General features: G+C 42.0%; 2 protein-coding genes across 7 annotated transcripts in view; one reads left to right on the top strand and one right to left on the bottom strand.

Moving 5' to 3' along the window:
* Nucleotides 1–3,306, bottom strand: part of rump (heterogeneous nuclear ribonucleoprotein rumpelstiltskin) — a 40,250-nt gene extending 36,944 nt beyond the window's left edge. Inside the window, exons 1-2 of one of the 3 annotated variants that reach the window (XR_014704923.1) lie at nucleotides 2,621–2,744; nucleotides 1,009–1,199 (exon numbers count right to left, since the gene is read on the bottom strand). Coding sequence is in view for 2 of the 3 variants with exons in the window: in XM_084593255.1 (XP_084449381.1) it covers nucleotides 1,009–1,199; nucleotides 2,621–2,658 (229 nt within the window). In the remaining variant the exon portion in view is untranslated. Of the gene's footprint in view, nucleotides 1–1,008; nucleotides 1,200–2,620; nucleotides 2,745–3,108 lie in introns of those variants that run through there. The other 2 variants (XM_084593254.1, XM_084593255.1) reach the window with 2 other exon arrangements.
* A 188-nt stretch (nucleotides 3,307–3,494) lies between these two features.
* Nucleotides 3,495–14,327, top strand: LOC146197965 (5-taurinomethyluridine-[tRNA] synthase subunit GTPB3, mitochondrial). Of its 4 annotated transcripts, none has more exons than XM_084593259.1 (8): nucleotides 3,495–3,796; nucleotides 3,981–4,116; nucleotides 5,168–5,321; nucleotides 7,409–7,481; nucleotides 7,538–7,681; nucleotides 11,808–11,973; nucleotides 12,628–12,759; nucleotides 13,211–14,327. In XM_084593259.1, the coding sequence occupies exons 1-8, from the start codon at nucleotides 3,547–3,549 to the stop codon at nucleotides 13,440–13,442; spliced, it is 1,287 nt and encodes a 428-aa protein (XP_084449385.1). In that variant the 5' UTR covers nucleotides 3,495–3,546; the 3' UTR covers nucleotides 13,443–14,327. The 4 variants fall into 4 exon arrangements, with proteins under 4 accessions (XP_084449385.1, XP_084449383.1, XP_084449386.1 ...); XM_084593257.1 differs by having other exon boundaries at nucleotides 12,504–12,791; nucleotides 13,211–14,321; XM_084593260.1 differs by having other exon boundaries at nucleotides 12,504–12,759; nucleotides 13,211–13,386.
* Nucleotides 14,328–14,439: the final 112 nt, after the last annotated feature.

Below are 14,439 nucleotides of genomic sequence, written 5' to 3'. Positions count from 1 at the left end.
CAAGCAGAAGTGTACAATTGGTATGATGTTGAATCTGATCAGCTCGTGCGCTTTTCGCGCTCAGGCGCAGACGCGCACTTTCAGTCAGATGTCGCCACCATCTCGGTTAACGTCGTGAACCGAAGCGCTAAGTTCAGGGGGTCATGCGTGCAGCGCATGCAGCACTCGAGCAGACGACTTTCGCAGCTACCGAAGTGTGTCCATGACATAGTAGCCGTCGTGGCTGCAGCTAATGGCAGCCTGTCGCTCTCTGTAGTGTGGTGTATGTAGTCATTGCAGAATAGCTCCAAATCTCACCCGTCACGCGAGGCTCGAGCAGCCCAAGAATTTTAAAAAAGGCCACTTAAAAAAAATTAATAACAAATCGCTGCCTTTGTTCCAAGGAGCTGTACTTTGGGAGAATACTTTGAAGCATTCAAAATGTTTATCGATGTTCTTTCTAGCCAGTCGCTTTAAGCCACCTATTTTTTGCCTCATCAATGCCCGCTTCGTTTTCCTCATCAGCTCTGTTTCATTGGGGGCAGGGAACCAGCGAGATTTTTCTCGGTCGTGCCTCTTTAGCTGAATGGCAAGCAGACTCTTAAAATGTACTCGAAATGCTCCTGCGCACATAAATTACATTACCCGAATACAAAAAAAGTACAGTAAACATAGAATTCATCATTAAATGAACGGCTAACGAGCTTCATCCTCGGTCACAACAGCACCCAGCTTCTGGAATAATGCCCTTCACTGCCCAGCGGTGCCGCGCCAGCTGCAGATGATATATGAAACTCTCCTATAGCGTTACGGAGGAGTTTCGTGACCAGTAAGCATTGAAGGACTCTGGTAGTAGTCTCAGGCCACCAACTAGCAAAGCAGCATTCCTCTGGAGAAAACTAAACTCGAGCTAAATTGTTTGCTCAAACGTTAGTATACAAACTGTTTTTGGAGATTAGTATACCAACTGCATGCAGCTAGCATTAATGCACTGAAGACCCTTTTCTACAATTTTATTTTAACACACACCTTTGTCTCGAAACAGGTCCTTGATGTCTGTCCACTTGCAATCAAAAGGCACGTTGGCGACATACACACGTCGGTCTGATGGTGCACGAGACCTCCTTTCTGGGCGTGCATCTGACCTTCTGCGGGTTCGGCTTGAATCCCGGTCCCTGTCGTAGTCAACTGGAGACCGAGACCGTGACCTGTAGTAACCCCTGGACAAAAAAAAATAATAATAAATGTTTCATGGTGGGCCAGTTGGAGCAGCAGGAAAAGGGAACAACTAAAAAGATTCAGCACTAGAAAGGAGACAGACTAACAGGTAACCGTAACATGTTTGATTGATTACCATTGAAAACACAAACCCTGTGTTCATAAACAAGGAATTTAAATTCCTCAACTGTTAACAGATGAGGTGCAGTCACATTATACTGGTATTCATAATTAAAATGGGCTTTTAGGTTCCTCATGACAGTTCCACTGGAAACGGAACCAAAACTAACTTGGAGATCTAACATGTCATGTCACAATTATAAAAAAAAGAAATATTAAAAGTATTGTATTGTATAGGTTTTTTTTTAGCGCATAAGCAACTCAGGCTATCATGTGCCAGGAACAAGGTTTTTTATTTTGTGGGTAAGGACTGGTGTGTATATGTGTGCGGGGGGGGGGGGGGGGGGGGATTTTTTTCTTAAAGTTTGTTCTGGAACTTTGCATTCTTTAGGAAATGGAGAACATTTTTAACTTCGACCAGTGAATCTTCTCCCAACAGCAGGCTGGGATGCATGGCTGCAGGAAACCAACTGTGATGAAGGAAACCGCAGCCTCTCATGAAATTGATAACTAAAGCAACCAACCATAGCTTAGCCTATCCGTGGCTAAAGTGTACAGGCTGGAGACTTGCTAGTGAAGCACGCACTTTCTAGTGGCGCAAAAGCCATTAAATAACCAGTGAAATGGTTTAACGCCTTGCGTACAAGTAAAAGAAAAAGAAACCGGTTTAGCGCATCGTCAATTTTCCTTCTTTGCAAACAGGCTTTGGCGAGTTTTTACACCTCGGCTCTTACAGCATCCGTCGGCTAAAAGAAAGGAGCAACATGACCTTGAATGCAAAAGCGCGGCTCTTTCTCGGAAACTGGCAATCATAAAACGCTGCGAAACAATAATTTTTATTCAACTCGCTATCATGCGGAAAAAAAGCGAATTGTGTTCCAGGCCTGAGTACATAAAGCATCCACCCCAAGCGAGCGATTTCTCGAATGCTTCAGCAGCACCTTCCCAATTTCTCAAGAAAGCCAGCGGATACGACACGTCAGCGCAGCTACGAGCGTCTTGCTTAAAGACGGCTGCGATCAACCGATTACTTAAGCGCCTGAATTTTGACATTCACAGCGTCAGCGGATGATAAACAGTAGGGTGCCAACGTGCGCAGATGGCATTAAAATGGCGCCACATCTTTCCATTGTTCCTCGGGGAAACCTTTATAAGAGCCGGCAGAACCGGTTCGAACGAAAAAAAAAAAAAAATCCGAGTTGCTAAGGGCACATCTCAAACAAGAATTGGCTCAGGACACTTAGAAAGGTCTTTAGCTTCGAAAACAATTATTGAAGTAATGCTAGATATTGAATAAAAATACCGATTCATAGTCGACGAAGCTTCTGTGGGAGCCGGCATGGAACGCGTAGGACTAATGATAGCAACGCCAATGCGCGTGCGCACGAGGCGTCGCACGTTCACTAACGGCGCCAAGATCGGTACGAAGCGGTTGATTCGCGTTTACACGATTTTTTTATGATCGCACGTCGTCTGAGCGTCAAAAATAGTGCGAAAATAAGCGATTCATTCATAAGTACGGTACGTTGCCACTACGAAATGCTGTTGTTGGATCACGGTGTGTGGTGTGGGATACACGTAAGGCATCTTTCAACAAAGTCCTAGTGCATCCGAAGACGCACCGTTAACGCAAACAATGCACCCGACTACCAAAACGTTCGCACTCCATCCTACTGTGAATAATTTCTGGATGCAAGAACTACTTAGCTTGCAACGCGGATTGGACCTCTACGTCCTAGCATACGCCAAAAGTGGCGCACACTACAAACTAGCAAGCACAATTATACGTACCCCTTGCCATTTTCGCCGGCGCCGTTTTGGTTCATGGTGCACACGATGGCGTTAACTTTCCGTGTAATAAGTTGAAGCGCGGATCAAAAGATCAGACAAACTTCGAAGTGGCAGTGAGCTTCGCCACAGGTGATTCTTCCGATCTAGAAATGCCGCTGCCAGCGGTGTAGCCGTGGTGTAGCCACAAGACGCAAGTAAAACAAAAGCGTAGTTGCGCATGTATTACTTCCCAAAATGTAAAAAAATCATTCCTAACGTATTACTACAAGAAAACGTTTAACACACAAAACGACGTAAATGTTTTTTAAAGCAGAATGTATGTTCGCCGGATTACACGAAATGTCCAATAAACCTAGTCACTTAGCCGACCTAGCCAAAAGAAGCGAAGCCAGGCGAAGTTTGAAAAGTGCGTGCTATCCGCAGCAAAGCTTGGCAAAGATGTATCTTCGCGTTCGAAATATCTCGTCATTTGTAAGAACAAAGTCGATATCGACCATTTTTGCAGTTTCTTCCGGTTCAGTAAGGAGCGCTCTTGCCACAGTAAGAGTATCTGGACCGCAAGCTACAGCTGTACTACGACGCATAGCCAACCTGAAGCAGCCGCCGCCGCGCAAAGCGTTGCTGCGAAAGCTGGTGCATCCTTGCTCGGGCATTCATCTCGACACTGCCATTGTTTTGTGGTTTCCTTGTATGAACAATTTTCTAGTTTTCACCCCAAATGTAGGTTTCTGATACAACATAATTATATAGAAGGATAAGAGAGACGGCGGGAAAAACTTGGCATCACTGTGATATGTATAACTTGACGCGTAACGCGTAAGTGCCGGTGCATGCGCACTTAGTTCATGCTTTGTATTTATTTTGCTGTGCAGCACCTCACAGTTACACCGGTGAAGATTGCTGCGAATTGCACATTCATGGAGGCCTCGCTGTTGTTAACGCAGTACTGGGTGCTTTGGCACGCATCGAAAACGTGAGACAGGCAGAGCCTGGCGAGTTTACTAAGAGGTACTCTATTTGTTGGCGAACTGTCTTTTAGATTAATAAATACTTACTGCATAGTGTATCATATATGGTACAGTAAATTTAATTCGTGCTATATTGTTATGAACATCGAGAAAAGAAATTTGATCTATTTGCTACTAAGTGTATACTCTCCGAAATATATGTGCGCGCAGTAACTGAATCCTTGGAATGAGTTATTTAGTTATTCTAATTGCAAATGTGCAAGGAAGTAGTTCAGTAAGGAGCGCTCTTGCCACAGTGGTAGAGCATCCGCCTCGCATTCGGGAGGTACCGGGTTCGATCCCTGGTGCCGCCGGTTACCCACCGGTTTTTCAATGGGTACAAGCTTTCCTCCGGCCTGGGGCTTGGCTCTTCAGGGGTGAAATGCTTGGGAAAAGGGTCACATAATGGACTTATTGCGGAAATTCGGTAGGTAGAGGGAACATTTTCTTCATTCTGACTGCAAGTAGTGCTTCGAAAAAAATTATTAGGGCATCTTCGATATTTACTTCGTTTATAACAACGTTTGCGCAATAATCCTTCAGACTACATTGTGATAACGGTATTTACTCGTGTATCAGGTACGATACACCATGCAGTTGGGGGTAATTTTCGGCGCTTTGTGGTGTTTTATAATTGAAAAAAAAAAAAAATTCGCCAACACCTTGCGTTGTGAAAGCGTTGCAGGAAATACAACAGTTGTAGATGGATGCCAAGCACTACAGCCATAATTTCTTTAGATAGTGTCTGTCTTCATGGTGTATCAAAAATGATAAACGGCAATATTTCACAAAATAGTTGCAACTGCATAGGGTTTCTCAAAGTGAAGAGGTTTATATAGGCATTTGCATCTTGAATGGAGCGCACTAATTTTTTTGGGCACAAAAAGAAAATTCATGCAGTGAGGGTTTACCATTCCACATTCCCTGTACTTATAAACTATGGTCAGTCCTTCAATATATATATATATATATATATATATATATATATATATATATATATATATATATATATATATATATATATATATACACATACATCTGTTTTCTTTCAGGGCATTCTTGAATGGCAAAATGGACTTAGCAAAGATTGAAGGCTTAGCAGACCTATTACGAGCTGAGACTGAAGCACAGAGGGTCCAGGCGCTTGCACAGATGGAAGGAAGCCTCAGCAAGCTCTATGAACAGTGGACACACGACCTCAAGATGGTAGACGTTATTAGTCTGTAATATCGCTATCCTCAATGAAAAGATGGTGCTTACCCATTATGAGAAATTGGCCAAGACACAGGCGGTGACTGAAATATACTCAGAAGCATTATTTAAAAAAAAGAAGAAAATGAAGGTTAATGGCCGAAAAACTGTGAACAGGTCAGCTCCTACCATATGTGACTGAATATGTGATGCCAGCTATATGTGCCAAATTTTGAGTGTCTTGGTGTACAGAGGAATTTTGAGCATGAGCAGAATGAAGTTGGAATTCAGGAAGAGTTCAGATTAGGAGCCGTTTCATTTCTAAAGGGAGCTTTTAAATAGTCGAGTGCACATTTCTGTTGCTGTGGCGGATTGTAGTGGGTTCAAAGGAAACAATGGCCCCAGTCGACAAACTATGGCCAAGTTGTTTAAGGAGGCCATCTAGCAGGCACCTCCATAAAGAGGAGAAGCAGTGACAGGACAACTATATGCAAACTAGACCCTTCTATCTTGGCAGCGGCAGTCATTACTGACTCTGTCTTTGTACTCGTTCCTTGCTTCACCTGTCGACTCTCCCACCTTAAATGCCTTTTCACTGCTTTCTACACGTTTGAGTGTGACATTAATTGAAGTTGCTAATAGCCTGTCAAAGGTGTCCTTCAGTGGTCTAACTTCATTACTACAGCGTATATCACTGCAGTGAAGTTTCAGAGACATACTTTATAAAGTATGCTGGATATCTTTTAAGATCTCAAGTTTATCATCACCAAGATATTCATGGAGCAAGAAATTATTTCAGATATGGCAGACTGAGGTCTCACTAATGAGGCTGTGCTGCTGTATCCCGTGCCTAAATTTCTATTTGCGCAGTTCTGGTTTGACACTTCTCCTCTCTGCACTTTCTGTGGTGAACAGGAACCAATAGATCATTTCTTGCAGTTTTTGCTCCACTTCAAGGCATTGAGAAGGCAATTGGAGGAGCCATAGCAACAGTTAGGCCTTCGTTTGAGAAATTCCCTCTTATTTTCATTTGGCATCACCATACTTCGGTACAGCCATAGGTCAGCTTGTCCTGCCATCTAAAATTCCTTACTGAAATTCAATTGACTGCCTTGCTAATTATCCTATATTACTTGACTGCAGACCTCATGATGTTGCACTTCCACTTGCAATATGACTGCTTGCGTGTGTTTGCATATCTGTGTGTCATTAATTTTTCACTTTTTGTTTTTCACTTCTTAACGTATATATATATATATATATATATATATATATATATATATATATATATATATATATATATATATATATATATATATATATATATATATATTTATTTATTTATTTATTTTTTGGTCATGTAAATATGCACCTGAAAAGTTTTTGGTGAATCCTCCCGAGTGAGTATGTGCTATCTGCTTGAGGATTAACAAAAATAATGTGCTTGATGCTTTGAAAATGGGTGCTAAAAGTTGCCTTTATAAAGGCAACCTTTAGCCTTTATAAGGATACTAGCTATAGGTAGTATCCTCAAAGGAGGGCTTATTTAGAAGCACGGGTTATTGTTAGATTCGCGAGTTAACTTTTGAATGTCTCTCTTTCATTTGCTTTCCTCCTGTGCTTTATTAATGATTTAGAGCTTAGATGAAGGCGAGATGCACAGCTGTACCAGCGTGATGCACAGTAATTTTGTTCCTCTGGTTGATCATTCTCAAGACACGTCATTCCCACGCACCGTCACACTTCTTACATGTCTTCTAACTGCTTAGCTTGCCTTCTCTCAGCTTTGCAGTGGTTAACTAGCAAATAAGTATAATTTTTTTATCACCATGAGCCTAGAACATGCACCATAAATGAAAGAGATATGAATCCGACTTTTGTGTAATTATGTGAACTGCATGCACTTTGTGGGGCCGTACTTTCAGAGTGAGAGAAATCGCGCCAAACACTGTGCTCGCTGAATTTTGTTACACAAATGCACAAAATATATGTCTCAAGTTATCTCAAGGTTGTACTTAAAAGATTCATTCATATAACTGTGTTATGCATGAATAAGTTTGCAAAACGTTACCTTATTCTCATTTTATCTTCATATTTTTCAGTGCCTGGCAAAGGTTGAAGCCTTCATTGACTTCAGTGAGGACCAGGGCATCGAAGAAGCCATACTATGCTCTGGTATTGCACCCCACTGACCAGTCCTCTGCAGTAATTTCTAATGAAGGACATTCCAGCTGCAGCCCAGGCTGAAAAGCTAGCCACTGAGATCCAGGCTCACTTGTTGGATGGGCGACGTGGAGAAAGATTACGAGGCGGTGTAAAAGTTGCCATCATCGGACGGACAAATGTGGGAAAAAGCAGTCTCTTCAATGCTCTGTGTGAGTGACATTGAGTCGTGTAGAGCACATTAACGTCGTCACTCTCGCCGTTAAGTGGACACTTGCTTTATGAAAAATGTAAATGATAGTTTGTTCTGTCACGAAGAGTAGCAGCACAAAATGTTTTGAATAGTGCAATCTAGTGTGGCTTTACGCAACTATACTTGGCTTTGTTACATACAGTCATTGCTGCACTCCTACAACTGCTCCTCAAAATCAAGCATATAATGTTTGAATTTCTCCTATAATTTTGGCAGTTTGATGTGACCACTGAAAACCTTAAGTATGCTTTGACTGCCCCAGAGTCCAAAATATTTTGTTTGTTTTAGTGGTGCTAACCATTTTACTTCCTAAAAAGCTTAAAACCCTGAAACTTTGTTAAAACCAGTTGACTTCATGTGCTTGATATTCCGCAAGTAGCGCATCCTGTTTAACACTTTATGAAGGCTTGAAGCAACCATGAAATGATGTAGGCAACTGCAAAGTGAGTTCACTACAATTTACTCACCTACAATACTGAGAGAAAAAAAGAAAGCACGGTGCCTGGAATACAGAATACCCCATTTGCTTCTTGGAGTGCACAATACACATGTTGAAATCAGAACATCCTCGTGGATGTTCCTTTGGTTGGATAAAAATTGAAAATCAGGATATAGCAACATCAACCAAATTTTTTTATTTCAGTCCAGTGTTTCGAAACCAATTCAGTCTCTTCATCGGAGGCTGAGAAACAGGCAAGCAGCAGCCATCCTCTGTTTTCCTTGCATTGCCACATGACTAGTAGCAGTGGCGTCGCGAGGGGGGTGCGGGGGGGTACGGTCCGCACCGGGTGCAGCACTCAAAGGGGTGCAGCTTGGCAGTGAGAGGGAGGAAGGGGCCTTTCCCAAGCGATGATCGCTGCAGTATATCTGTGGCAGTCTTTTGTCTTGTTCATTTATCTCCTGTGCCTTTCTCGCTCCTCTGCCCAGTCTCGCATGCCTCCCACTTTCAAAAACGCCGAAAGGCATGGGATGCCTGTTGCTCAATGGAATGGCAATTGGTCTGAACACCATGCGCCGACTAGAAAAAAAAAATGATAATAATGAGAAGGACACCTTTAGCAAGGCCAGGTGCTTTAAAAGGGGAATTGAGAGTGAATGTACCCAAGGGTGTTCACGCAGAACATTATGCGGTTCTTACCATTTTTTTTTTTTTGCTCTGAAAAAGGCAGTCATTTTTAAAATTAAAAAGGGTTGAAAAAAAAATGAGCCTGGAGACACTCACTGCATTTCTCGGAAATATGTGCTTTTGACGTGGTGTATATCTGAATTACCACTCGTTGGGCACGATCGCTGCATCCTAGAGTTACAAAGAAAAAAAAAAATGCTACTTCACTCGCACTGCGTGGTTGAGTGCAAAGAAAATTTGACTTCAAAGTAAACCTTCAGGAAAGAGGAAATAGAAAGGAAGTTGCGATTCAGTGCTTAAAATGCAGGCACGGGAGGTGGGGAGGGTGCCACGCCGCGCCTCCACACTGGGTGTGGGTGACCCTAGCGACGCCACTACTAGTAGTGTGTGAATATTCGAAATTTCTTTTGCATGCTTCACTGCAATGCTTCACCACATCGGCTGTGCAGTGAAGCATTCTCAAAACACGACGGGTCCTTTTTGTGAAGAGGGACCTTCCCGACAGTATGCGCATAGAGAAGTAGTTGATGAATCTGGGAAAATCATCGTCTAACTTCATCTCAAATGCAGCCAATTATCAGCATGTGCTCACTGGATAAAATTACTTTGATGCAAACAGTTATCAGCAGTTTTCAGGCCCATTCAAATTATTAAAACTTTCGGTTAACTCATACATCTTTTGCTGGTTTCTTGAGGGCTGGATTAACGAGAGTTTACTTTGTTCAGCAGAAATATGACAGCACCACCCAGTTTCATGTAGGTACTTCCTATACACAAAACCAGTATATGGAATCCTGTATAATTATAAATTTAAATTTATACTGGATTTTACAGGAGGTTATATACACTTCCCTGCAATTCTAGTTTATTTTATTTGCAAATATTGTGTGAATTCTGAAATAAACATGACAAGCAGCATTTGCTATTTCTTAATTTTTAATTTTTTTTTTTCCACTGACAAGGTATTCATTATTTCATTTGATATTCAGAGGCATTTTTTTGCAGTTATCAATATTAAATTCGTATTAGAAAATTTCAATATTTGCACACCCCTACACATGACGCAGGCCATTCACGTATGTGAAGGGGACAATTCCTGGAACCTTGTTAATGGTCGCTGTTGTGTGCTGAATATGCCACAACTTGATGTGATGGCTGTTCCCCATGCTCACTTGGAAGGCGATTTCATGGTCGGCACGGCCACAATTTTCAGCGAGGAAGCTGAGCTTGGTGTACATCAACTGAACGTCATTCGTGTGTTATCAGATTGTGTGACTGAGGCCTTTTGTTTCGCCAATCTGTGATACAAGGCATTTAGAGCATGGTATTTTGTAGATGGCACCCGGTCTTGCTTTTTCTTTGGCAGCGCAATCTTTGGGACTTGGGAAACAGCTGAATGTTGAAACAGGCTTATGGGCAATGGTGATGTTGCATTTCCATAGAATGAGTGCCAGAACCTTGTTTGTGTTCTTCAAATACAGGAGCGCAGTGTGGGTGCGTTTCATTGTTTCGATGATGGCTGTTCTTCTTAATTTTCAGGCCTGACAGTGGAAAACATGTTGAATAAAACCACACTCATAGCTGTTCATCTTCAGACCGGCAAGCACAGTGGCTTCTCTATTTTCTTTCCGCTTCAAAAGGAATAAATGGACTTGGCCATCAGGAGACTCCTTGAAGCTGATGGGGTGTTTGATAGTAAATGTTTAAATAGCGTTCAGTATATCTAGGCGCCCCATAAATGCAGAACTTTAGCACTTTCCCTCGTCTCATGAGAAAACCAAGGAATGGCAAAGCATTGTCCTTTCCTAGTTTTATTGTGAATTGGATAGAGGGCTCAACACAGTTCAGATACACCAGGAAGGTTTCCACTTCATATTTCTTTGGATTGTGGAAGCAGTCGTCAGTGTAGACTGTAGAGGATGAAACAGTTGTCTTTCCGGAATGACTGCGATGCTTTTTGTTCTTTGACTCCCATCGTCAAGTTGGCAGCACTCACCGAAATCGCAGTGCCATGCCAGTCGTCTTTTTGTAGAATACTGCTTGGAAGAAGAAAGATGTACTCTTCAGGCAGAACGCCAAGAGCCAGCAAAGTTCCTCCGAGTGCAGGCTTGTCCTGAGGTGATCTTCCGTGTCAAGAGCCTGTCTCACTGCTGCAACAGCGATGGGTTCAAAACCATTTATAAAAAGCGAGACCACGTCGAAAGACACCATGCACTCACCATCTTCTATTTGTATGGCAAAAGGCATTCGACAAAGTGCCTCGAGTTTCGCACTGCAAAGCATTGAGCGCAGCCCCCTAACTGCACACCAACCACAAAATTGCCTTCGAAGAAGCAAGCATGTTGGCCGTGAAACGCAGCCCTTTAAGAGGTGTGATATCAAGTTATGACATATCCAGCACACAAAGACAACTGTGAAGAGGGTCCTGGGGGCTCTCCCCTCCACATACGTGAGCAGCCTTCATCACATGTCAATGAAAGGAAAACTGAGTCTTTGCCCTGGTGCTTCTCGCCTATTTTTCAGCCCCCTTGAAGAAGAGAATGAGTCAGTCTTGAAACTTTGGGCTAAAAAACAAAAAAACTTATAGTTGGTGTTGCTATTCCCAGACCTTTTGCATTGAGCCAGCATCGTCGAGGCCTTAATTCATCTTTTAATTTGTTTTGTGTTGAATCTGCAAATACTATTAAGGTGCCAAAATGTGTTCAAAACAGCTTTTTTTGATGCTTTTCTTGGTGCTTGTGAACTAATCAATTTGTGTTGTTATCTTTAAAATTAATGACAGTAACACTCATCTAACCCCAACCAGTAGGAAATGAAAACAAACCAATGAATGAGTGGATGTTCAATTGGATGTTTGCTCTCGTGTATCTCACTGCACATAAAAACAAATACCATTTTTGCACAGTTAAGACGAGTATCAAAAGTAATGTCTGCTTGGTTTTGTCTCTATGTGAAACAGGTCAGAGGGATGCGGCCATAGTGTCACCTGTGGCAGGAACAACAAGAGACGTGGTTGAGAGCACGCTGGATATTGATGGTTACCCTGCTGTGTTTTCTGATACTGCGGGCCTTCGCAACAGTGATGACCCAGTTGAACAAGAAGGAATACTGCGTGCCCAGCGCTGGTAACAACAGCAAGTTATCTTTTTTTCCCCTGTGGCTGAGAGTTCTTAGCTAAATCTAACTCCTGTTAATGAAATATTTGTCAGAAAAACTGTGGGGGGCTTTTTCTGTGAAATAGTTACTGGAAAACACCATCCTCCAACCTTTAGCACAGAGAGATATGTAGTCATTAAAGAGGTCTCTAATCTCACTCAGATTAAGAGGGCAGAGAGGGCATGGGCTGGGTAGCAGATATCAGAGGCATAGGACAGTGACTTCAAAATATAGTCCAAAGCGATAGTAGATGGGGCATGAGGGGCTGCTGCCATACGGATCTGGTACAGTGTACCATTGGTGAAACGAAACATAATGTGGCGGGAAGGATGCACAGTATAAAATGCCCTCAGGAGCACAACTCTTCATGAAACAATTTTAAAAGAAGACATAATTTAAAATACGCCTCATGTCCTGAATATAATATACAGTTATTCAGGGAAATGTAAGACAAAAATTCTGCTTATATCAGTTAAGTGGAACATAAGATTCCTTCCAGGGCAGCTGATGCGGATCTGGCACTCATAGTGGTGGATGCAAAGGAATTTCTTCACATTCAACCCACGACAGATTTTATTGAACACTACCTGAAACAGCTGGGTCTAGTGTCGTGTGCAACGCAGCGCCTGGTCATCTTCAACAAGCAAGACCTTTTGTCTGCTGATGAGAAAGTGGCGGTCGAGAAACAAGCAAAGAGCATCTCTGTTGAGAGCTGCTTCACATCCTGCACCACTCTGCAAGGCATTGCTGACTTGGTAAAGATCCTCAGCGCTAAGCTTGAAAGCTTGTGAGTGATTTTCCATTGTTTGATGCTGAAACTGTGACACATATAACAGCATAAAAAGTCTAGAAATTGTTTTTGATGTCATAATCTTCATTTATTACATTGCCATCATCATCCTTTGGTACAGCTTTGCATGAGAGTAGGTAAAGAACTGCTATTTTCCAATGGCTATAATCGAAAACAAAATGAATGCGTTGAACACGTGCCGAGAAAAAGAGCATTTTATAGGAGATGTGGAGTATTTTACAAGGGGAAACAAGAAAAACCTTGCAGATCACATTAGTGAAGGAATGAGCTAATCTTGCAGTCATGCAAGATATTCTAGTCGCTGGATCAAATGCAACACACAGTATAAACGAGGGTAAAATTCAAAGCAGCAGGCAAGATGGTAGCTAAGTTGTTGCTTGTGCTTTGCTTTACAGGTGTGGCAAGCCAACAGAGTGTAGCCCTGTCGTGACCCAGGAAAGGCACAGAAGGAATCTTGAGCTGTGCTTGAAGCACCTCAAGCTATTCAGCACTGAGGTGCAGCAGGACTCTGTTATAGGTGCCGAGCACTTGAGGATTGCAATCATGCACATTGGCAAAATCACGGGCCGTGTTTTCACAGAAGAAATACTTGATGTTATATTCAGAGACTTTTGTATTGGAAAATAAGTTTCTATTGGATTCAGTATGTGGATAGTGGTTGAACAAAGGACAATAAATCGAATGCATAGACATGATGCCTTCACCACTTAACAGCGAGTCTCTTATTCTTGCTTCATGCACTGCTAAAAGGACCTGTTGTGAAGCGGCTCATTAAAGGAGCAGGAACATCAAATTTTTCTTCGTGCATTTCTGCTTCAGAATTATGTGTAAGTTATTAGTACACGTGATTCACAGTGTGAAGGTTGTCTATGCTCGGCAAATAATTTATAGTTGAATTTCCTCTGCCACGCAGTTTCAGGTTGCCAAGTAATAGTTGCAATGTCAAAAGTGAGTACTATAAGGTCATGCGAGACCCACAATAATAGTTGTTTGTCCAGTTGTAGTCAGTCAAGCTTCCAGTTTGCATGAATTAAAGCTAGAAAGCAGCGATTATATATAGCAGCATTCGTATGAATCGCAATCTTGTACTTGTGACATTGGGACCTCAAGCTGTAACTAATAAATGAAGAAATAGCGATTCTAAATGATTTATCAAGTGCTGGCAGAATTCATGTCATAATACATTTTTTGGTAGGCAGCACTACATTATCCCCTGACAGCCGAAAGTCGACTTTTAAAGTTTACACGTTCACATTAAAAAACTAGCAAAATCAAATTATTGCATTTAACAATGTAAGCAAGGATGCAGGAATTCTTATCCAGACTTTCGAACTTCGTTGTATCTTGTCTTTTAAATTAAATTAAGCCTTTTTGATTAAACTGCTGTCCTCTGCATTCAAATGTTTTTGCACGAATTACCATGTCCGTGAAGCAACACAGTAAAAAGATTGCTTTAAGGAAGTATGTGGCCACTAGCACATGTATGTATTTGGCACACTGGCTGAGCACAATGTTTTTAACACTGCCAGAGCATTGAATAAACATTTGTAGTTTGTGTCATTACCAACAAACAGAATGTTGTCACACATCGAATAAGACGACACTGAATGCAGATAACATTCAT

This window comes from Amblyomma maculatum, chromosome 2, assembly GCF_055883805.1.
Source record: "Amblyomma maculatum isolate TAMU_Amacu chromosome 2, ASM5588380v1, whole genome shotgun sequence".
NCBI lineage: Eukaryota > Metazoa > Arthropoda > Arachnida > Ixodida > Ixodidae > Amblyomma > Amblyomma maculatum.
Note: the sequence above shows the minus strand (reverse complement) of the source record. Positions and strands in the feature narration are given on the sequence as shown.